The sequence below is a fragment of the Mirounga leonina genome, unplaced genomic scaffold, assembly GCF_011800145.1.
Source record: "Mirounga leonina isolate KUSES-001 unplaced genomic scaffold, KU_Mleo_1.0 Mir_197, whole genome shotgun sequence".
Taxonomy (NCBI): domain Eukaryota; kingdom Metazoa; phylum Chordata; class Mammalia; order Carnivora; family Phocidae; genus Mirounga; species Mirounga leonina.
The window spans coordinates 5,714,468-5,736,566 of NW_023270494.1; the positions used below are offsets into that span (position 1 = coordinate 5,714,468).

Below are 22,099 nucleotides of genomic sequence, written 5' to 3' on the forward strand. Positions count from 1 at the left end.
CTCTTGAGCTGCACATGCTTGGCTGGAGGGCGGTGGGTAGGATGCTCCCCCAGTGCATCCATCCTGGGCCCTGGACCTTGGCTCCTCCTCTGCCCTGTGTGCTGATCCAGGTCCTTCCAACAGGCCAGGTGAGCTCCTGTGCCACACAGCAGTGCCCCTGCCCTCCAGGCTCCAGGGGTCCCGGTCTGGCCCTGGCCATGGGGTGGTCTTGTTTCCAGCACACTTCCTGCCGACTCCCCTCCGCTCTTGGCCCGTTCCCGCAGCAAGCAGGCCGGTTCCTCGAGTGCTACCAGCCCTCTATCTGTGCAGAACGGCCCACCTAGCCCACCGTGGCCGTGCCCCTTTCCCAGCTTGACGTCTTTCACAGGCCCCTGGATTGCCTGCATCCTCAGACGTCCTGCCCTCGTTAGGACGGTGAGCCCCACAGGGCAGGGACCACGTTGTCTCGGCCGCCTCTGACCCGTGTGCCCGGCATGTAGTAGGTGCTCAGCAGACAGGTAAATGAAGCAGAACCAAGTAGACTAAACCCCTTTATAAGGACCAGAAGAGCAGTCTGATCTAGCCCCTCATCTGGGGGTAAGACCTTTCACCTCTGGGCACGGCCTCCGACCTCAGCAGCGGCTCACAGTCCTTCCCTGAAGTCTGGAAGAAGCCACCAGGTCTGAGATACTGTGTCTTCCCCTTCTGACAGCAAGGAAAGGCCAAAGGGGACTCCCTCGGTCCCGGCCCAGGGATGCAGTCACGCAGACTCGTGACGGTTAACTCTTGCCATTCATTCCCAAACACAGAGGTGTCAGCGTTCAGACACAACCAAGCACAGTTTGCTCTGACTCAAATGGCTTCCAAAAGGGATCCTCTGGACTACCGGCCTGGTCTGGCGACAGCACCCTAGGGCCAAAGGCAAGGGACCGGCTAACAATCATTTCCGTTTCCGCAGAAAATCTCTCCACGATTAAAAAAATTAGTCATTGGACCAGCTTGGTGAAGAGGTAATAAGGTGTTTATTAAAAACTCTTTTTCACCCAGAGGCAGTTAAAATTTATAATTTAAAACCCAGCCCACTACAAAAAGGGGAGGGAGTAAAAACTGTGCAACATTGACAAAAGAACCAAGACAGACAAGGCCCAGGAGTGGCAGCCCCGCGGCCCGGGGTCCCACCTCTCCCGAGGCCAAGAGCAGCAGCGGGGTGGACACAGGTCGGCTCCAGCCCCTGGCGCAGCCCCGGGCACGGTCCTCGCAGGCGGGGCCGGGCCCCAAGGAGAGCCCTCAGTAGTGTGTGTTCGTCGCGCAGCCTGCACTCACGACCTGCTCACTCCGCTGCGGAACGAGAGAGAACAAGGGCGCAGGAGCCTCCCGGGCAGGCCAGCGGCCTCCGTCACCCACTCGGGGCCCAGACGCAGAGGTTTTCAGGACCCCCAGGGGCCCGTGAGGGCGCTCTCTCCTATCCCTGCGCATCAGGGGGTGGGCCCTCCCAGCTGCCCCCAGCCCTGCAGCAGTGCCCAGAGTCCCTACCTACCTCCCCCATTGCTGAGGCTATACCCCACGGCCATTTGCTGAGGACGCCAATTGCCGTAGCTCCTGCGTGGGCAAAGACAGGGCAGTCACCATCTGCGGGGACCTCGGGGAGGTCAGACAAGGACCCTCATTCCCAGAGAGCTCCTGGCACCTCACGGCCCACCCTGCAGGCCCAAGCAGTGACTCACCCTCGGTCTCCCTCCAGTGTGCTCTGGATCTCCTTCAGGACCCCTGCAGGAGTGAGCAACAGACCCGTGGTGAAGCCAGCAGAGGCTGGGCCAGACACAAATGTTTCTCCCCCTTCTCCTGGTGGGGTGTCGGATGGGTCCGCCCCCCTCAGGGTAATGGCCCTCAGTTCTACCCTGGCCTTCTAAGTCTCCCTTGGGACACACCCCTCATGCCAGCCCACCAACCCCTGCCCCAACTCACTCTCGTCATTGAGCAGAGCGTGCTCCATCACTGGGCCAGGACTTCTCTCTGGAAGACAGAGGCCAAGTCAGGCGAGCCCTGGGGCCTCCTCCGTCCCAGCTCCCTCTTTCCTGGAGTGGGAGTGCCAGAGCCCAGAGCTCAGGACTGGAAGGGATGCCGTTTCTACTCAGCCGCACACCACCTGCAGGCCTGGGGTTCCTTTCCCTCCCCTTGGGTCTGGGTCTGGGCCCAAGTATCACAATGCCTCTGTCCCCCCACACCCCTGGCCACAGGGAAGCCCATCTTACCCTCTCCATCACTCTGGCTCCCTGAGTTCCTGCGGGGAGAGAGATGGTGAGGACTGGGCGGGGCGGGGGGGGGGGGCGGTTTGGTGGCCTAGGCTCCCCATTGTGGCTCAGAAAGCCCTGATCCCATGAAGAATGAGGTCAACTGACCGGGCCTACCCTGAGCCAGGGTGGTGAACCAAGCTCTGCAGGGGGTGGCAGCTTGTGCAGGAGGGAGGGGCCTACGAAGTGGGGGTAGCGAGCCAGAGCCAGGAGGGTGGGCTTAGCTCACCGGGGAGGGGATTTCTGGCCTGCCCCCGGTGGGCACCTCAGGGAAGCACCCTGAGGCCACCTGGCCTTTTACTGACCTGGCTTGGCCCAAGGCCTTCTCTGGGCCTGATCCGTTGGGGGGGCGGCTGTGGCTCTTGGTCGAATCCACCAGACACCGGGGCTCAACCAGCCACTTGGTGGAGAGAGAGAAGCGCTCAAACTCTGAGGGTGAGATCAGGTAGAAACCTGGGCGGGAAGGAGGAGAGGTGCGGCAGGTGAGACCAGCCCCTGGCTCCTGCGCTTGGCAGCTGCCGACGGGACTTCCCTCCCTGGAGGCCTGAGGGGCCAGGGCCTCCCTCACAGTCCTCCGCTGAGGTCCGTCCCGCCTGGCTGGCCATCTCAGCAGCCCCTGGCAGACCCGCCTGCAGAGGTCCCACCGCGCCTGCCCCGTGCCCACCTTGGCCGTATTTGGTGAAGACGCAAGAGGCAATGCCGCTGACGTCCTCCCGGCGGATGCAGCTGTACCGCACCTGGGGCTTGAGCAGGGGCAGCGAGACCACCTGCACGTCGCCCAGGTTGGTGAGGACGGCCAGGTGGTGCTCCCCGTAGTCCTCGGCTCGACAGCTGCTGAAGTGGGCCACGCTGACCCGCCGCACCCGCGAGCCCTCCAGAGCGGTCAGCTTCAGCTTCAGCTTGGCACTCACCTTGGGCAGCGTGAACACCTGGGGGCAAGGGCATGGCTCTCAGCCCGGCCCGAGCACGGCTCGCAGAGCTCCGTCCAGCCAAGCGAAGACTTCTGGCTTCCTTGCCCGGTGCTGCCGCATGGCTAGGCTCCCTGGCAGATGCTCCCCCCCCCCCCGACGCTTCCCAGAGAAGTCGGCTCCATCTCTGTGTGCCCCCCCGCCCCGCCATGCTCAGCCACGCAACCACTGCACTTGGACTGCAAGGAGGCAAGGGCTCCTTATTGCCACGTCTGTGCTTTCTGTCCCTCCCATAGTCACAGGTCCGGCTTCAGCATCCCTTGTGCTGACCCGGGGGCCCAGGGGCTCCACCCTCTCCTTTTCTGTGCCTCAGTGGGCCTCCCTTGTGCACATCAACTGCAGATACAACTTCAAGGGGATCCCAGCTCCTGTCATTTGTGCCCAGGATCTGAGCTCCCCAGATGTCCCCGGGATTCCCGGGGGCCCCGCGTCCACCCAAGCAACACCTTGAACTGCTCCTCTGACACCACTAGCAGCTGGTGGCTTCCCTGCATGTCCGGGCTCTTTGACAGGTCATGTGCCACTTCCAAGGGCTCAGGAAGGGGCACGCTATGTCCGTCCAGCACCAGGATGCCCAGCACGGGCGCTCGGTGCATCAGCTGGATCTCCTTGGCTACGAGGCAAGAGGCAAGTGGTGGGTGCTGGTCAGGCGGAGGACAAGGCTAGAGAGAACCCCCACCCCAAACCCAGGCAGACAAGCACTCACCCTGCTCTGCCCGCACGGGCTCGTCCATTCTCCGCTCGGCGGGGGGTACGCGCAGGGCGAAGGCGTAGACGGTACCCCCATTGGTGCCAGCCCACAGCGAGGGGCAGTGGCGGGAGCCTGCCAGGAGGCAAAGGTTTACATCTAACCCACGGCTCTGGGCGTCGGGTGGAGCCCAGTGACCTGGGCTTACATCCTGGTCTTGCCACTCACTACCTGTGTGACTCCAAGGTCAAGTCAGCAAACCTTGTAAGCCTCAGCTTCCTTCTCTGTAAAATCGAATGGCTGTGGGTCCTGCCTACCTGCCTAGGGTGTAGACAGGAAAAGCTGGGAAGGCTGTCTGACAACCAAGGGCCCCATGCACAGATGATCTCAACCCCAGGACAGCTCGACCCTCAAGACCCAGCAGCAGATACCCCCTGCCCTGCCACCCTTGCCCTGGTGGGAGGCCAGCAGGGGAGCTTCTGCAGGGCCCACTGGACACCAGCAGGCATTTGACAGGGGGAGAAGCCGAGGCCCAGGTTAAGTGACATGTCCAAGGTCACACTTCTAGAGCGTGGTGCAGCCTGAGTACGAAGCCAGGGCAATCTGCCTTGGAGACCCAGGCAGGGGAAAGAAAGAGGCAGGTGGAGGATCCGGTCTCCCCATGCTCCCAAGCTGAAACCCCTCTTCGGGTCCTCCCAGTCAGGCCAGGCAGCAGCCTCCAACATGCCCTCAGGCTGAGGAGTGTTCTCCTGGGCCCCCCACCTCAGGCTGGCCACTCACTGTCCCTCAGATAGGTGTCAGCGAAGTAGAGGGTCCGGACGAATCCCGTGAAGGAATCCTCCGCCGAGCGAGCCTCGATCTTGCGTTGTACAGGTGCCAGCTCCATGTTCTGCACCCCCGTCCGCTCGGCCCTGGCGCCCCCCTCCTGCACCTGCAGTGGGTTGGGTTGGGCCTGAGGCGGCGGGCTCTGGCCTCCCCGTCCTGGGGATATCGGATCGCTCACCACCAATCCTTCATGCCACCACCCGTCTGATGATATTTACTAAGGACTTGATCCTTTACGCTTGGGGAAGCTGAGGCACAGAGATGCAGTGAGATGTATCTAAGGCCACATGGCTGGCGGGCAGGGAGGCAGGAGGCAGGAGACAGGAACCTACTTGGTGTGGCCCAAGCAAGTGCAGGAGGGAGGGCTAGCTGGGACCTGCTGAGGGCTGCTCAGAGCCCTCCTGGGCTCGTGGCTGGTCTCAGCCTCACCTCTCCAGGGGGACCAGCTGGTCGCCGCTTCCGGCTGGACACCCGGCTCCGACGTATCCGGCGGAAGGACTGGCGCAGGGACTTCTTCAGGGACTTCACACGGGACAGCGGGCCCTCCAAAGCTAGCTGGTCACTGGGGTGCAGCGTGCATCTGGGGACGAGGGAGGGGGGACACGTCCGGTCATCCGGGCTGCCAGGGCCCAAGGGTCACCGCCCAGCAGCAATCCTAGCTTCGGGCCCTGGCCACCCTGGGCAGGCTGCTCACTTGACAAAGACCTGCTGCCGCTGCTGGTGGTCAAAAAGGCCAAAACCGTGGCTCGTGCCGAAGGCCACAAGCCGCCACTCGGAGTGCAAGGCCAAGGAGGTGACCACAGCTGGGGGCTGGCACTGCACCAGCACGAAGGGCTGGAAGCCGGGCTCGAAATGCACGGGCCCCGGGCGGGCACAGAGGCGCTCGTGGCCCTTCCAGCGGTAGCCCTCTTGGTCCTGCAGCAGGTCGGCCTCCACCTGCTCCACGGCATGCTCCGCCTCCTCGTCATTCAGTTCCAGCACCAGCACCTGCAGGAGACGGCAGGTGGGCTGAGCGACAGCCAACATCAAGGAACAGTGGGACCTCAGGGACCCTGGGGGTGGACAGTAAAGGGCCCGGGACCCATGCCCAGTCCCCAGGCCTAAGGAGAGCCAGAAGGCCTCTGCCCAACCCCTGGCCCTTAGTCCTGGTTTCTGGCGGAGACACAGTCATCCCACAGGCCCGTCTCTAAGGGGACCAGGCAACCCCGATCCACAGGGAAAAGCCCAGAGCCACAGGAGCAGGTGATGGTCCTGGTGACACCACCCGTGGGTGCTCAGGAGACTGGCTCCTGTCCTTGCTGCCTCCCAATGCCTGGACACTGCCCAAAGTCACCTGGCCACTCCTCCTAGCTGTCCCCCCCCACCCCCCGGCCCAGCCTGCTACCTGCCCTGCCGTGCCCGCCACAGCCAGGTAGCCACTGTACTTGCAGAGGAAAATCTTCTGGATGCCTAGCCTGGGATCATCACTGTAGGGGTCGAAGGAGCCCACCTGACAACAGAGAGGAGGTCCACGGGTGGCCATAAGCGCCAGACCCAGCCTGTCCTTGCCCTCCCTGCTTTCCAGGCTCCTGGCCTCACCTTGCGGAGTGGGGGCCACTCGTCCTCGCCCTGGGCATTGAGGTTGTCACTGGGGTCTGTGTCGGTGACGAACACCCGGACCGTGCTCAGTTTGTAAAGCAGTCGTAAGCAGACGCCGGAGGCATCCCAGAACCGCACTGTGCCATCCTCATGCCTACGGGCAGAGTCCACCTGCCAGTCACGAGGGAGGCTGGGCTGGGGGCGCCCGGGGCAGCCTGGGCCTGGCACGCACCCCGCTGGGCTCTGCTCCCGCCCCGCGCAGTCTACTGGGCAGGGGGAGGGTGCCGTGAACGTCGCCTACCCCGTGAGCAGCAGGTCCCTCTGGGGAGGGGCTGGGGCCAGGCTGGTGCCACCGTCAATGGGCCACTCCTAAAGGAGGACACCAAGAAGTCCGTGGGCGAGCTGGGCCCGAGGCGGGGCCGGGGCTGGTGCCGGACCTACCATGGTGGAGAAGTGTGTGTGCTGCTGGCTGCCCGCGGTGACGAGGCGCTCCCACAGCTTCAGGGGGATGTTGGAGACGTGGTGCGAGCAGGTGATGGCGGAGCAGTGCAGGGAGGCCAGGTAGGGGGGCTGCACTGGCGGCCAGCCGGCCGCCCGCAGGTCAATCACCACCAGCTCCTCCTCGGCCAGCACCACCAGGGCGTAGGGGTCGTCAAAGGCTGAGGGACAGGCGGGGGGTCAGAGGCTGCGGGAAGCAGTTTGCCCCAGCCCAGCCCCGTGGAGTCTGAAGCTCTAGGGCTGCACCCAGAGCACGTGGATTTTAAAAACAAGCTCCAGATCCAGCAACGTGGAGAACTACACACCACGACCAAGCACGATTTATCACAGGGGTGCGGGGCTGCCTCAAGATGTGAACATCAGGGCGCCTGGGTGGCTCAGTTGGTTAAGCGACTGCCTTCGGCTCAGGTCATGATCCTGGAGTCCCGGGATCGAGTCCCGCATCGGGCTCCCTGCTCGGCAGGGAGTCTGCTTCTCCCTCTGACCCTCACCCTTCTCCTTCTCTCTCTCTCTGTCATTCTCTCTCTCTCAAAAAAAAGAGATGTGAACATCAGTGAACGGAACCCATCACATCCCCAGGCTAAAGAAAAACACATGATCGTCTTGGTATATGCAGGAAAAGTATCTGACAGAACCTAATGCCCATTAATGATAAACTCTCAGTAAACTAGGATGAGGAGAACTTCCTCAACTTGGTAAAGATGACCTACCAAGAAGCTACAGCTTGTGTAACTTAATGGTGAGAAATGGGAGGCTTTCCCACTAAGACCAAGAATAAGGCAGATGGCCCCTCTCTCTGCATCTTTACAAGTCCTAGCTGATGCAGGAAGGCAAGACAAGGAAATAAAAGGTATACAGGTCAGAAAGAAAGAAAGAACGTTGTCTTTATTCACAGATGACGGGGTTGTCTCTGTAGAAAACCTGAAAGAATCGACCCTACTCCCGGTATCCTGCATCAGGTGCGCAGAGGGAAGGGGCTGGGGCAGAAGGAAAAGCAGGTTTGGAGTCTCCCTCCAAATGACCCGTGGTGGTGAGGCTGGGAGAATACGGCCCGGAGCGTGCCGAGCAGGCCCGAGCCCCTCACCTGGAGGCCGTGGCCTCGTCAGGCCAGACTCATGTGGAGGCGAGGCCCGCCCTCCTGGAAATCTCCTGCCAGGCCTCCTCTCCAGGTTTCTACATCAGCCCTTTCTGGTCTTGCCTGCACCAATTCATGAGGCTGACTCAGGGCTTTGCTGTCTTGGCCAGGTTCCAGGAGGCCGGCTCAGGGCAGGCCCCACACTGCACCCTCGGCCCCACCCCACAAACGGGAGGGCTTCACGTGCCCAAGTCAGGACCTCCTTGCCTCAGCCGGGTAGCTGTTCACCTGACAGCCCAGATCTGCCTTCTTCGGGCTAAGTCCCGTCAGAGCCAGGCGAGGGCAAAGAGAGCTCGGGGTGGGCGGGAGGCCTGGCCAGCAAGGACGAAGCCACAGGCCAGTGGGGGTAGGGGTGCGGTGGGGCTGCCGGACTCAGGCAGTGGCGGCCACCTCCCCACACCCCCCCGAGGCTAGCCCTCCACACCCACTCCCGAAGCCACCTACCCGCCGCAGGGTCCGCCTCGGTGAGGACAGTGAAGTCGATGACACGGGAGGTGAAGTCGAAGGCTGTCTGCTGGCCATCGTGGACCACTGAGATGCAGTGGCGGTCCCCGTAGCTGGCCCGCGGCATGCCCCCCTGGAAGATGGTGAAGGGCAACCTGGCAGGCACAGAAGAGCCATGGGCTGGGCTGGGCTGGGGCCCCCAACACCAGCACAGAGAGCCCCGGGCTGAGCTAGCAGCTTGGACTGTGCTGTGACCGGAGGGGCAGGACCCGGGAGGGAAGCCAGTCTCCAGGTCAGCACTCACTCAAGGTCCCCAGGAGGGGTGGGGTGGACCCCCACCACTTCCTGATTGCAGTGACTCAGGAGAACTTGGGCGTGAGGTGGGGCGCACACAGGCTGTGGTTCCCGAGCCTCTGCTTCAAGCAGGACACCCCCCCACCGCCCCGCTCCTGCTCCTGCTCCTGCTTATACTTCGGATCTCCCTGTATGTTTCTGTTTGAAGAAACAGGTCTCCTGCTACAACAGAGTTTGAAACCTGCTGATGTGAACCATCCCTCTGGGAGGGTGGAGGGAAAGGTCAAGGATGTTTGCTCAGGAATTAGCCACGAGAGGTATGAATAGCCCGCTCGCCCTTCGCTGGCCTCTGAGACCCGGTGTGGGACCCAAGGCACTCCCCTGATGCAGCCTGCCGCGAGCAGAGGCCGGAGCAGCCCCCCGGGAAGGCTGCAGACCGGGAAGGGGACAGAGCACGGACACCTACCCCTGCCTGGTGGTCAGCCAGAAGATTTTGGTAATAGCTTTGCAAGGAAAAGGACCTACAAGAAAAGGAACTGGCTTGCATACACTTCTTATAGAGAGTCTCAGATCGAACTTTTTTTTTTTTTTTTAAAGTAGGTCCCACACTGAAGCCCAACACCGGGCTTGAACTCACGACTCTGAGATCAAGACCTGGGCTGAGATCAAGAGTTGGATGCTTAAACTGACTGAGCCACCCAGGTGCCCCCCCAAAAAAGGAACCAGCTTGAATGGGGCCCTCCACTCCAGTGTCCACAGGGCACAGACCCTTCACACCCCCACCTGCACAGCAGACCTGTGCTCAGGAGTCCTGCTCTGGGCGGTGCCCGGAGAGAGCCATGACCGGTCACAGAAAACCCACCACGTGGCTCTGGACAAAGCCTTTACTTCTCGGGGCCCCGGTTTTGCTGCTGGGAGGTGGGCACCTACACCCAATCCCGGGAAGGACAGACCGGGAACAGAGGACACTGTTTTGCCAGAGGACAGGGGGTGCCCTGCGACGGGGCAGGGCCGGGCCCCCACGGGTGGGGAGCACTGACCATAGGGCACGCAGTTGCGCAGCGGCTCCGCTCGCTGGCTGTCGCTGGACACGGGCCACTGGCCGTAGCTGCCGTCGGAATGGCAGCTGACAATCAGGTGGCCGTCCCGCTGCCAGCAGACATTCTCCAGTTGCTTCAGAGGAGAGGGAGAGTGCGCAGGCCAGGATCAGGGTGTTGCTGCTGCCGCCGGCACCCCCAGGTCCCAGCACAGGGCTGTCCGCGAGAGCCACGTGGCATCCGCCCCCATCCCCGGCACGGCCTACCTGGCTGCTGAGGAAATGGCAGAGCACCCGGCGGCCCCGCAGGTCCCAGACGACGACGAGGCCCCGGCTGTAGCCGATGAGGACCTGGTTGGGGTCGCGGGGGTGTTCCTGCAGAGCTTCCACCATCTCAAACACCCGCCGGTGGCGGGCCTCCTCGGGCAACCTGGCGGAGGGAAGTGCGGTGAGGCTGTATTGTCGCCGCCGCCGGCAGGCAGGACCCACGGCGTGGCACAGGCGCGCACCGCGTGGATGGGCAGTGTGGGAAGATCACGGGGACACACCGTCAAGGGGGGAGCCATGCAGAGAACAGGACAGTGACAAACAGAAACCTAAGGATACAAACACACGGGACACCACTACAAGGAAAGGCAAGGGGGTGACTTCCGGAAGAGCCAATGTGGTGGCTACCTCCGGGGAGGGAGGAGCACGTGGGGGCTCCGGGGAGGCCGGCAAAGTTCTAGTTCTTTGCCCAGGGAGTGGCTGCGGGGAAGCTCACTTTACAAGAATCCACTAAACCGTACATTCATATTTACTGCATTTCTGCATAGAGGTGGTGTTTCATAATAAAAGTTTTTAAAACCCACAAAACAAAACTCTATGTGAGTTGGCCTGGCCTTGAGCTTTGATCCCTTCCTCCTTCTCTGGGCCTGGAATGCTGATGTTAAGTCTGGAGCTGCTGCAGCCAAAAGAGGACTATGAGGTGGCAGGTCGGCAGAGGACCCAGAGCCAACACCGCAGACCAGATGGAGTAGACAGGCAAACAGCCTGGACCCCCAGGGCATTTCTAGACACCCAACCAAGCCAAACCTCTTTTCATCTAGAACGAGGATTTAGATTGGTAGGAGGGGGTTCCCAGGGTACTCAGGCTGGGGGGGGCCCCCAACTAGACCCCTACCAGCAGAGTGAGGTGGGCACTTGGCATGGCGACCTGTGAGGAGCAGGTCCTCCCGCGGCCCTGCCCACACACCTGCAAACAGTCCTGCTCTGACCATGGCCGTGATGCCCTGACTCTGCCCTCCCGAATGGGAAAGACAGAGGTTTGTGCTCAGAGGGACCCAGCCCCAAGCACAAAGCCTCCTGCCCCAGCCTGGACAGCAGGCCCTGAAGGACATGAGTGAGTTGGAAGACTGGTCCTTTCAGGAACAGGGTTCCACTGGCTCAAGCCTGAAGCAGCTTCACGTCTGAGGACTCTGGCCTCCTCTCCGTCCTGTGAAACTGCAGAACATTCCACCATGGCTAATCCTTCATCTCCTCCTCCTTTGGGCCCCAGCACCTTCTCTCCACACCCAGACCTGATCTGACCCCCTCTCTGTTGCAGACATCACCATCATGGGACAAAGCCTCCAGAATGATCTAAAGAAGCCTACAGGGTCATGGCTGTCCAGGAGTTTGGGCCATGGGGCCTGCATGCAAGTGAAAACTCAGCACAGATTCCAAAGCATAAACCTCCCCAGAAGTTGCCCCACCTGACCCAGTGAGGTTCGGGCCTCATCTGCCCTGCCGTGGAGCCCCTGGGTTTTGAAATTCGTGGTAGCAGTGTGAAGAACACTGGACTAAGAATTGGCTGACAGTGCAAAATCATTTTGAACCTTACTTTCCTCACCTTTAAATGAAATGACAAGTTATCCCCAAGACCCGTTGGAGAGTTCTGGAACGCTAACACATTATGGGGTGAGAGTCTCCATTTAGGGGACAGGTGGGGAGCTGAGAGTCTCTCCTCCCATCCCTACAGACTTCCCAGGAGAGAAATTAGAAGCCCCTGAGATATTCCTGGGACAGAAGGGAGAAGGCCGTGGCCGGCTGGAAGGGCCGGCTTCCTGACGGCAAGGCGTCTGCAGGCTCACCGCTGGAGCACGGCGTCCGAGCTGATGGTCTGGTCCTCCAGCGTGCGGAAGGCCGGCAGCTGCACCACGAACACGTTCCCACTCTCGGTGCCCAGGTAGAGGAGCTCTCCGGAGGAATGCGGCAGGACCACGGTGATCTGTGTGGCACTGGGGGCAGCCCTGAGGATGGGAACGGCTGCCTGTGAGCTGGCTGCTACTCCGGCAGGGGAGGCCCCAGGGCTAGATCCCAGGACTCCTGGCTGCCCTCACCGGCCCCAGGAAAGGCCATGCCTCGGGGAAGGCAGGCCCGTGAGGTCCTTTAATGGGGTCCGATGGTTGTCCCGGGCCAGGATAAATATATTGATTACTTTCAGCCAAGACAGAAGACAGAGGGTGGAGGGCTTGGGCTAGGAGGCAGACCCCCCCCCCCCCCCCCGCCCCCCAGAGCCCCCTACGCAGACGCCGCGTGGGGATGGAGGGAGGCAGGCCGCAGCCCCACCCGCTCCGCCAGAGCACCTGCAGGTGGGGATGCGTCGGCTCAAGCAACTGCCAGGCCCCCCAAGGGCGCCACAGGACCTTTACAGGGTGGTTCCACCCTGGAGCTGGGTGTGCAGGTCAGGCTGGCTGGGAGAGGACGGGCACCGAGTCCTTACCCGGGGGGACCACGCAGTGTGAAACTCTCATCTTCCTGTAGCTCTGACACGCTGCCTTTGACCTTCAGGCTCCACAGGTGCAGGCTGTTGTCATCCAGCAGGGTGACTAGCTGGCACTAGGAAGGGAATGGCTCAGGAACCAGGAGCATGCTGTCTCATCAGCTATGGAGGGGCCAGCATTCACCATGGCCTCTCACCCCCGGGTGGCCCACCCTGCGCCAGTTGATTCAGAGAGCCCCAGAACCGAAAGACCCCTGGTTACTCTTAGGGTGGTCCATGAACCTATAGCTGGGAAAAGGGGGGTGGTCCCCGGCCCGATCAGACCCAATCCAGGGCCACCAAATGCCTGCCTCTGTACTTCCCTGCTGGGGGACGTGAGAGTAAGGGGGCGTGGAAGGCCCCTTACCTGGCCGGGTAGGAAGTGGATCTGTACCACAGCGTTGTTCTCCCGGTGCAGCCCCATGAACTCCACCCCAGGGGCACCATAGCTGCGAGCGGCAGGCTCAGGAAAAGCTCCGGAAGGCAGGACACCACCCCCTCCCGCTCAAGGGCCAGGACCTCTGGGCCCACGTGGCAAGGAATATAAATACCTAGCAACACAGACAGGCTCTCCCTCCCCCAGTTGGCCCCAGGGCGGGGGGGGGGGGGGCGGGAAAGCAGTGGCCCTGGCCTGAAGGCACGTGCTGCAGGGTGATGTGACCCCGAGGGGGAGCCAGCTCCAACCAGGGAGAGCTTTTATAGCCAGGCAGGTGGGGGTGCCACCTACTCTGGCAAGGGCTGGACTGCTTTCTACACCCTCCCCCTGCCCCCACTACCTGAGCCGCAACAGACCCAGCAGCTACCACAAGGTGGCACCTGAGAAGAGACAGGGCACCCCCCTGGGCCCGCCCCCAGCAGCTATGGCCATGAGTCTCTGCACCGGGGACTGGGAACCAGGGGCAATGATTAACCAGCTAAGAGCACGCTCTGTGCAGCCTCGGCCCCGCCTGCCCCGCTGTGCTGTGGCAGAGGACCGGGATGGAGGCACAGCTTCCCCTGAGGAGGGTCCCCCCATTTCCCAATTCTCCCAGGTGCCACCCTGGCTCACTCTAGGAACTCGGGTGGGATGTGGGGGTGGGGGAGCTCCCAGACTTGTAGTTCAGGCCAGCCCGAGGACCCAAGCAGTGATCCTCCATCCTGGAACCCGCGGGCTTGCCTCTGAAATAGCCCAGAACCAATGCTTTGGATAGAGGATGACCCCATTGGGCCATGTCCAGCCCGAGGCCAGGGAAGGGCTGTCCATGCCAACCAGGAGTCCACTCTCTCTGGTGTGCCTGTGTAGACACAGGGGGCGTGCATGGTGGGGCAGAATCTGGAAGCCTTACACTGTTCCTCCCACCCAAGGCCACCCTGGTTTGGAGAGCACCCTGGGACCAGTCTACTAACTGGGAGAAAGGGAAAAAAAAAAACAAACCCAACCTGCCTCCACTCACTGCATCCACGGCTGACTCCCAAGAGGGTATGTGGACCATCCCAGGAACAGGAGGGGTCATCTACAACCTGCTTTCCTTTGAATCCCACCAATGCCAGGGCCCCCGCCCCTTCCAGCTCCCCCTCCCCCACCCGGCTGGGAGCTGGGGGAATGGAAAGGATACAGCTTGACGGCTCCCGAGCGGGTGCCGATGGCCAGGATGCGCAGAGACAGGCTGTAGCCGAGGGCGCTGGGCTGGTGTGGGAAGCCGTGCTCCACCGTCTGCAATGAGAAGCACTCAGCACAGACCTGCAGATGTGTCCCCTCCGCCCCGCGCAGCTGGGGAGCCAGCACGGGACAGAGGAGTTGCAGCAGAGCCGCCCCAGCAGGAAGGAGCACGTCGGTCATGTCCAGGTTCCTGCCTAGATGCCTGAGTACAGAGCCAATCCCAGACCCATTTCTGACCCGGTCCTTGGCCTTGCGGCCATCCCTGGGACACACTCTCCCCTGACACCACACTGGCCACGCGTTCTCCAGGAACTCTAACCTGGTTCCTCCACCACCCACACTATGGGTGACTGACCCAGTCCTCCTGCAGGGGTATGGGGGCAAGGGAAGCTTTGGGGGGCTGGCACAGTGTTGGACCAGAATGCTCAGGAAGCCTGGCTGTACCGCAGTCCTGGGCCAGTGCTTACGGGAGGACAGAACCCACAGCAGCCTTCCCTGACTCTTGGCCGTCCGAGGCTCCTCCAGCCCTGAACATCTGTACCTCTGTTACCGAGAGTTCTCCACTATCCTTCCAGAGAAGGTTCTGGAGTTTTGTTGCAGACACTCGCTTTTGCTCATTTCTTACTATAGAAGTAATACACATTGTAGACAACTTGGAACATATGAAGAAGTTTGAAAAACGAAACAAAAATCACCCATACCCCCACAACCAGAAGTGACCCTTGCTAGCATCTTGGTGTGAGTCTTTGTGTTGTGACCGTATACTTGTGTGTCTTCACTTAATAGAGAGAGCTGATTGGGGTCGTGCCCCACGGCTATGTGCATACACGCAGAGCTACGTAGCCTGTCTGCCCACCCACAGCCAGCCCAAGTTGTCCAAAGCACTGAAGTGACTTTTAAGTGGCTAAGGAGGGGAGCCTGGGGGGCTCAGTCTGTTAAGCATCCAACTCTTAATTCTGGCTCAGGTCTTGATCTCAGGATCGTGAGATCGAGCCCTGCGTAGGGCTCTGCACTCAGCGGGGAGTCTGCTTGGGATTCTCTCTCCCTCCCTCTCCCTTTGCCCCCACCCCCACCCAAACCCCCCTGCACAGGTGCTTCATCTCCCTCTCAAATAAATAAATCTGAAAATAAAATAAAATAAAATAAACAGCTAAGGAATGTTCCCTGTGTCAAGGCGTCTGAACTCGCCAGGCTTTTGTTGGTGAACACTTTGTTTCTACAGGGTTTACCATTGCCAATTGCATTGATGACCTTCCTTGGACTCCTCTTGTCTTTGCCTGCAACTCAGTATTTCCTTAGGTGGATGTCCCAGTGGTGGAATTACAAGCTTAAAAGGTATGGATGTATATACTACAGACTTGGACTGATAAACTACCTTCGGGAAGGTTGTGGTTGTTTCTTGTTCAGAGCTCCCCGCCCCCCGCCTCCCACCCCAGGGGATACGGAACCTGCAGAGCTAGATCAGAGCAGGGCAAAGGATGCCAGCCAGATGCTTTACACTTTTTTTTTTTTTTTTTAAAACAATGAAGGCTCTACCCTGCAGGAAAAAGGTTGCACAAATGAGGCGGCTTTCCTTAGGCCCAGGGCTCTCCTCTGGGCTTCCCTTGGCTGTCCCATCAGGCCCAAAGGAGCAGAGACAGAAGTGCCAGTGGGCACGACAGTTTAGCAATCCCAACTGCCAGTTGTTGGCTTGTCTGGCCCAGTCCAGCAGCTCACAGGAGGAGGCCCTGAGGTGGGGTCAGCCAGGGAAGAGAGCTCCAAAGAATGCTATTCTGGGGACACATAGGTGTAAGCCCACCTCCCCCCCACCCCACCCCACTCCACTCCCCCGCCGGCTCTTTGCCAGGAACTAGTCTGCCTTAGAAATGGCTATACCTGGAAGGGACAGACTGGAGAGCAGGAGTGACCCAGCAGGAACCCCCCTGGCCAGCCCAGGTCCCTGTTCAGCTATGTAAAAAATGCAGCGCCTGGAAAAGTCTTGGGGAGATAGCACAGTGTCTGGAATGTAAACATTTCCCAGGAAAAGGAGGGCAGGGCACGTGATGGTGTGTGTGGGGACCAGCTCCCCCAGGGCCCCTGGGTAGGCCTCAGCCAGCCTCAGGTTGCTGGGGCCTCAGCAAGTCAGCAGCCAGCCAGGGCCCAAGAAAAGTTTCCTGGGATGGTGGCATTTTTCTCTCATCCCAGTCGGCAGCAGCGTGGGGTCAAAGCCTCTGGAATTTGGAAGGGTCTGGGGAAAATGTCCTGCAGGAAGGAGCCCTGTGCCCAGGAGGAGACCCAAGCCCTGGGTTGCCCAGTGTGGCAGCTTTGAGCCGCGTAGAGATACTGAGCACCCTGAATAAATAAAATCTTAAAAAAAAAAAAAAATACAGGGCGCCTGGGTGGCTCAGTCGGTTAAGTGACTGCCTTCGGCTCAGGTCATGATCCTGGAGTCCCTGGATCGAGTCCTGCATTTGGCTCCCTGCTCAGCAGGGAGTCTGCTTCTCCCTCTGACCCTCCCCCCTCTCATGTGCTCTCTCTCTCATTCTCTCTCTCTCAAATAAATAAAAAATCTTAAAAAAAAAACCAAACACCTAGAAAAACCCTCATTAATTTCTATTGACTACATGTTGAAACAGTAATATTTTGGATATATTGGATTAAAATATATTACCAAAGTTAATTTCACTCATCTAAAATAGGTAATGCAGTTGCTAGAATGTTTTAAATTACATATGTGGCTCATACCATAGTCCTATTGGATCGAGGCGTTGCCCTCAGGACGATTCTGCCTCAGGACAGCGGCAAGAGAATCAAGCCAAAGAGAAAACAGAGTGCAGCTTTCTCTTTCTGTCAGGCTCTCAGGCCACACACTATCTACCAACTCCCTGGCAGGAAGTTCTCCTAATATCTCACCCGAGTCACTCCTATTACAGGTTGGCCTCTTCTCCGAAACTGCTCTGGACAAAGGCTGGGCCCATCCTTCCATCTCTTGTACTTACTCCTATTTCCTTCAGGGTCCTGGGGACACCGCCACCACCCTGACTCTCATCCCCACCTTCTTTTCCATAGGCTGGTTTAGGAAGAACGGGGACTGAGTCAGGCCCAGTAGGCTCTGAATGCCCCCTCTGCCACTTAAAATGCCTTGGGACTTGGGTGAGTTCCTCTGCCTCTCTGAGCCTCATTTCACATCTGATCAATGGGATGATACCAATGACTGCACGGAGCAGGGCCGCCCGCAGCTTGAACGCCAACCTCTAGAAGACCACCCACCATCAGGCTCAGCTGGAAGGCTCAGCTCACCGCCACCCCCCCCCCGCCCCCCCAGCGCACAGGCCTTGCCGCACACAGCCTGCCTGCCTTCTAAAGGTCTCCATCATTCAGGCATCTTCATCAGCGGACCATGGCTCCCTCAAGAACAACATGAGGGGAGGAAATGTCGTGGTGCCCTTACCTGGCCAGGGGCCAAGAGAGTGGGTTCAAATGTAATTAGTGTGGTGATGGGGATTCCCCAGGTCTGGGGAGGGGTGCGGGGTGCGGGGCGGAGAGGTGGACATGCAAATAAGGCCCACAAATCCTCAAATGAGGCAGTTATGATCCGGTAGGAGGCCGCAAACCTGCCTGAAGGCTGAGGGAGGAGGTGTGGCGGCCCCAGGCCAGTTACAGGACGCCCAGGGGTCATGTTGGGAATGGGAAGGAAGGGATTTGGATTTGGGAAGAGGACAGAGGTCAACTAGGGAGGAGCCACAGAAACCCAGAGCAGCCTGGGGAAGCGGGAAGGTTCTGCAAGGCACCCCTGGCCTGTGTTCCAGCTGTCCTCCCAACCTCAGATGTCCTCCCTGTTCCTTGGTTGTCCCATCCTCCAACTTCTAACAGCCTTTAAAGACTCAGCCCCCCCACTGGAGTATGAGGTCCACATGGGGCACAAGAAGTGGGCTCAGCCCCAGGGGTGCCCTGCTGTGGGACTTCTAAGGCTCACAGCAGCCCCGAATCATCCCTCCACCCAGGACAGCGGGTGGGGTGGGGGCTCAGCCTAGGACAGCAGAGCCTCCAGCTCAGAGTCAAGCTAGGAGGTTACCCAATGCCTGACCACCACTGGGACCAGCCTCCCCTACGTCCTGAGCTCATCATCCAGCCTACCTGGCCCTGCCCTCACCCTGCTACCTGGCTCAGGTGACCTCTGCCAAGGGAGGAGAGAACAATGAACTCTTTTGACAGGAACTGGGAAAGGAGAGATTTGCAGGAGCTGCCAAAGTGCAACATTAGCCTGGTGCAGGAAAGAAAGCCCTGTCTGTCTCATGCTGGCTCCAGGACCCCATTGCAGGTTCTCGGAAAGGAGAGAGCAAAGGTTGTTGGTCAGAGACAGTGGGGGCCCTTCATCTTGCCCTCAGCGAGGGAGGATGCCGGCCAAGATCCAGGGCTGAGGAGTCCCTAGCCCTTGCTGGGGGGCTGGAAAGAGGGCTGCCTGGGGCCGGAGGGGGCATGCCCAGCTGCTGGGCTGGGTGGCACTGCCCTATACTGGGTGTGGTCAGCTCAGATTCCTGGTGGTGGCAGCAACCTGGCCCTCCCTGTGTGGCTGTCACCTGACACCAGGGGACCAGCCACAAAAAGCCAAGACAAAACAACCTGGTCCTGGACAGGGGTGGCCAGTCAGGAACACACTGTTCGGAGCCTGGGGGTAAGCAGAGCGTGGGCGGGCTGGACAGGAAGGGCCCAGAGCCTTTATTAACTGGCTGGTTTCACCAGGGGAGGGAGCTGCCGCAAGGGATTTCTGAGGAAGGAGTTTTACTGTGGCGTGAGTTTCCGTCCCCTTGAAATCACTTCCTCTCCACTGAGATGTCCAGTGGGTTCCACAGTCCCCTCATCTGGTCACCAATGGCTCAGAAGACTACTTCATAGGCAATCAAACTGAGGCTCAGGAGGTGAGGTCACCACCCTCAGAGTGCAGCTGGTGGGTAGATGGGGCCGGGAGCCCCTCCTCCGGCTGGCGCCACCACGCACCATATGCTCAGGCTACGCGAGCCCTGGAGGCCTCAGCTTTCTTACCTGCAGAATGGGAATGCCACCTGGGTGTGAGGCACCACGAAAGCCAGGTAAGGTACCAACTGGGTGCCAGGTGCCATTCCAAGCAACTTTGTTTTGCACACCAACCTGGACGTGGAGACCATGAGGACACCCGCTTCACAGATGAGGGAACTGAGGAGCGGAGAGGCTCAGTAACATGTCCGCAGTCACTCAGCGAGAAGGCGCACAGCTGACTCTAGCGTCCCTGCCCTGACCGCCGCACTCCCTGGCCCCTTTGCTGTTTGGCAGAGGGTTCAGGGAATCAGTCTGTCTACAGACACAGTTCCTTCCCAGGGACCACTGGTCCAGTCTGGACACTGCTTGCTTCACTAGCTGCGGGCACCCTTCCCAGGGCTGACCTTCACCTACATGTGAATGACACCTTCACGGACAGGCTCCAGCTCTGTATATCCCACTGTCTGCGAAGACCCAGGGATTCCAAGGCTCCCCAAACTCAAACTTGAGGCTAAATAATGCCCACAGAGCTGTGCTCCGAATCTGTGGCCGCCAGCCACGCACAGCCTTTCAACTTAGACCTTAACTCATGTAAGCCTGACACCAACTCAATGGGGTCGCTTCCACATCTTTTTTTTTTTTTAACGATTTTACTTACTTATTTGTCAGATGGAGAGCGAGAGCACAAGCAGGGGGAGTGGCGGAGAGCGAGAGCACAAGCAGGGGGAGTGGCAGGCAGAGGGAGAAGCACACTCCACCCCCCACCGAACAGGGAGCCCGAGGCAGGATTCGATCCCAGGACGCTGGGATCATGACCTGAGCTGAAGGCAGACGCCTCACCAACTGAGCCACCAGGCGCCCAGCTTCTATTGCCTTGTGGAGATGCGTGACTTGCCCAAGGTCACCCAGCTGGCGAACCTCGGCAGTCAGTTCTGGGGTTGATGGTGCCACTAACCAAACCCCGGGCTGCACCACCTGCCGATCAATGGAGACCATCGCTGCTGCTCTTCTGTCCAAATCAAACGCATCACTTTCCCTTTCACCCACTCCTCACCTCTCCTGGGCTTCCCCCTCCCAGGATGGAGCCTCCACAGTCGTGCTGGACACACACTTCCCCTCCCTGCCCCCCTCACTCCTACATCCCCATCTAGCACCAGGCCTCATGCCCTAAATAGTTCTCTAATCCAGGGGTCCTCGGCCAGGGGCCACTGGGCAGCGTCTGGAGACGTTTCTGGCTGTACATCTTGGGAAGGTAGGCCCAGCGATGCTGTTCAACATCCTCACCACACGGTCAGCCCCAAATGTCAACAGTGAGAAGGCTGAGAAACCCTGTCCTATTTGTGCCCTGCACCCCACCCCACTGCCTGGGACTCATCCAATCCCTGCAATGCTCCCCTTGAAAAACAAAAATAAAAAAAGTTCTTTTGCAAACTGGAAATGGGATTGCTCATTCCCCGGCTCAAAACCCACCATAGCTAGCTATGGCGTGTCAGGCCCCAGACTCCCAGGTTCCTGGCTCCCTCGAGCTGACTCCAGTGAAGCCTGGTGCGGGGGAGGGGCTGGCATGGGTGGGACCGCCCAGGTTTCTAAATAGTCCAGGATCTGGCCTCATCACCCAATCCCAACCCTTCAGGCTCCACATTCACTCAGTGTCCAGATGAGACCAAACCGGCCCACCTCCCTTCCCTCCCTCCCCTTCCTCCTTTCTACTCCCAGGAAGTAGCATTTCAGACCCTCAGCCCCCTCCCTCCTTCTAGACTATAAAAGTCCTGGAGGGCAAAGATCTTATCGGAGATCCCACAGCCCCAGCCCTGGGTTGTCTTTCAGTAGGTGCTCAATGCAGGTTTCTAGCAAATGAATGGAAGGAGGAAGGAATTCCAGGAGCCTCCCCTCCCTCCAGCCATCCCTAGGGGTGGGGCAGCCAAGTTTGGGGTCCACCAGTTGTGGGGCATGGGGGGGGATGATTCCTCTGCCCCAGCCCCACCCCAGCCCCACCCCGCTGCACAGTTGGAACTTAGGGCAGGGGTTCCTCCCTCTGCTGAGCCTGTCTATCCGGTTTCTACTGGAATTGGCCACCTTTTTGGGGTGTGAGATCTCTCGGTGTTATCAGGGGCAATGGAGGCACACAGGGGTCACCCCAGCCCCCAGGTGAGTGCTGAGGTTCTGAGACCGACACCCATGTGTTACTCCCTTGGAACCAACGGCGGCAGGCACCCAGGGGCTCCCGAGATCTCCCATTCCCAACACCTGCATCCATTTCCCGAGGTCCAAAGATCCTGCCCACAGCTTCCTTCTGCCAGTGGGAGGAGGTGCTCATTCAGGGAAGCCCTCATCCCACAGGCGAGTGGCCTCAGCAAAGCTCCGTCACCACATCTGCCACAGGCCAAGAAAATCAGGGGAAAACGGCAGGGCGCCTCCACCCACCTCACACAAGCCCCTGGGAGCTCTCTCTCTCCCTGGGGCGCAGCCCCTGAGAATGGCAGCTAGTGCTCCTAGACCACAAATTATCTAACTCCATACAAGCCTTGTAACAAGCCTACGCTGTGGGCGATGGGCACAGGGTCACCCAACATCTAAGCGGCCAAGCTGGAGGGGAAGCATGTCCTGGAGGGGTCCCTGGGCCCCCGAGGAGCAGAGCACCGTGGTGCTCCGCTTCCTGCAGTCCACCTTCGGGGGCAGAGGGAAGCTTGGGCATGCAGGTCACGGGCCTAGATCAAAGCCGCTGTAAGACACGCTAATTACCCCGAAACGGCGGCAGATTGCTAGGTGGCTGCAGAGCTAATAAACCGCGTTGCGCTCCTCCTGTTTATAGGCCAGCTCTGGCCTTCTCAGGCTCCGGCCACCGTGAGGAAGCTAGTGGAGCTTCTGGGGTCCTCCCCGTCATCTCGGGGGACAGGTCTCGCTCTGGCTTCAGGGGGCCTTAGGAGCAGGTTTGGGGTTGGGGTAG

The 22,099-nt window shown here is 59.9% G+C and overlaps 1 protein-coding gene across 1 annotated transcript in view; it reads right to left on the minus strand.

Moving 5' to 3' along the window:
• Nucleotides 1-978: 978 nt before the first annotated feature.
• The window catches only part of LLGL2 (LLGL scribble cell polarity complex component 2), a 33,468-nt gene continuing 12,347 nt past the window's right edge, over nt 979-22,099 (minus strand). The window contains exons 3-26 of the mRNA XM_035026023.1: nt 14,114-14,211; nt 12,886-12,967; nt 12,480-12,595; nt 11,848-12,006; nt 10,004-10,166; nt 9,741-9,873; nt 9,167-9,221; nt 8,407-8,561; nt 6,771-6,988; nt 6,631-6,698; nt 6,330-6,483; nt 6,136-6,240; nt 5,446-5,738; nt 5,181-5,331; nt 4,707-4,857; nt 3,945-4,061; nt 3,685-3,851; nt 2,935-3,199; nt 2,576-2,723; nt 2,232-2,260; nt 1,945-1,992; nt 1,704-1,746; nt 1,517-1,578; nt 979-1,317 (exon numbers count right to left, since the gene is read on the minus strand). Of these exons, the coding sequence (XP_034881914.1) occupies nt 1,310-1,317; nt 1,517-1,578; nt 1,704-1,746; nt 1,945-1,992; nt 2,232-2,260; nt 2,576-2,723; nt 2,935-3,199; nt 3,685-3,851; nt 3,945-4,061; nt 4,707-4,857; nt 5,181-5,331; nt 5,446-5,738; nt 6,136-6,240; nt 6,330-6,483; nt 6,631-6,698; nt 6,771-6,988; nt 8,407-8,561; nt 9,167-9,221; nt 9,741-9,873; nt 10,004-10,166; nt 11,848-12,006; nt 12,480-12,595; nt 12,886-12,967; nt 14,114-14,211 (2,988 nt within the window). The 3' untranslated portion in view covers nt 979-1,309. The remainder of the gene's footprint in view (nt 1,318-1,516; nt 1,579-1,703; nt 1,747-1,944; nt 1,993-2,231; nt 2,261-2,575; nt 2,724-2,934; nt 3,200-3,684; nt 3,852-3,944; nt 4,062-4,706; nt 4,858-5,180; nt 5,332-5,445; nt 5,739-6,135; nt 6,241-6,329; nt 6,484-6,630; nt 6,699-6,770; nt 6,989-8,406; nt 8,562-9,166; nt 9,222-9,740; nt 9,874-10,003; nt 10,167-11,847; nt 12,007-12,479; nt 12,596-12,885; nt 12,968-14,113; nt 14,212-22,099) is intronic.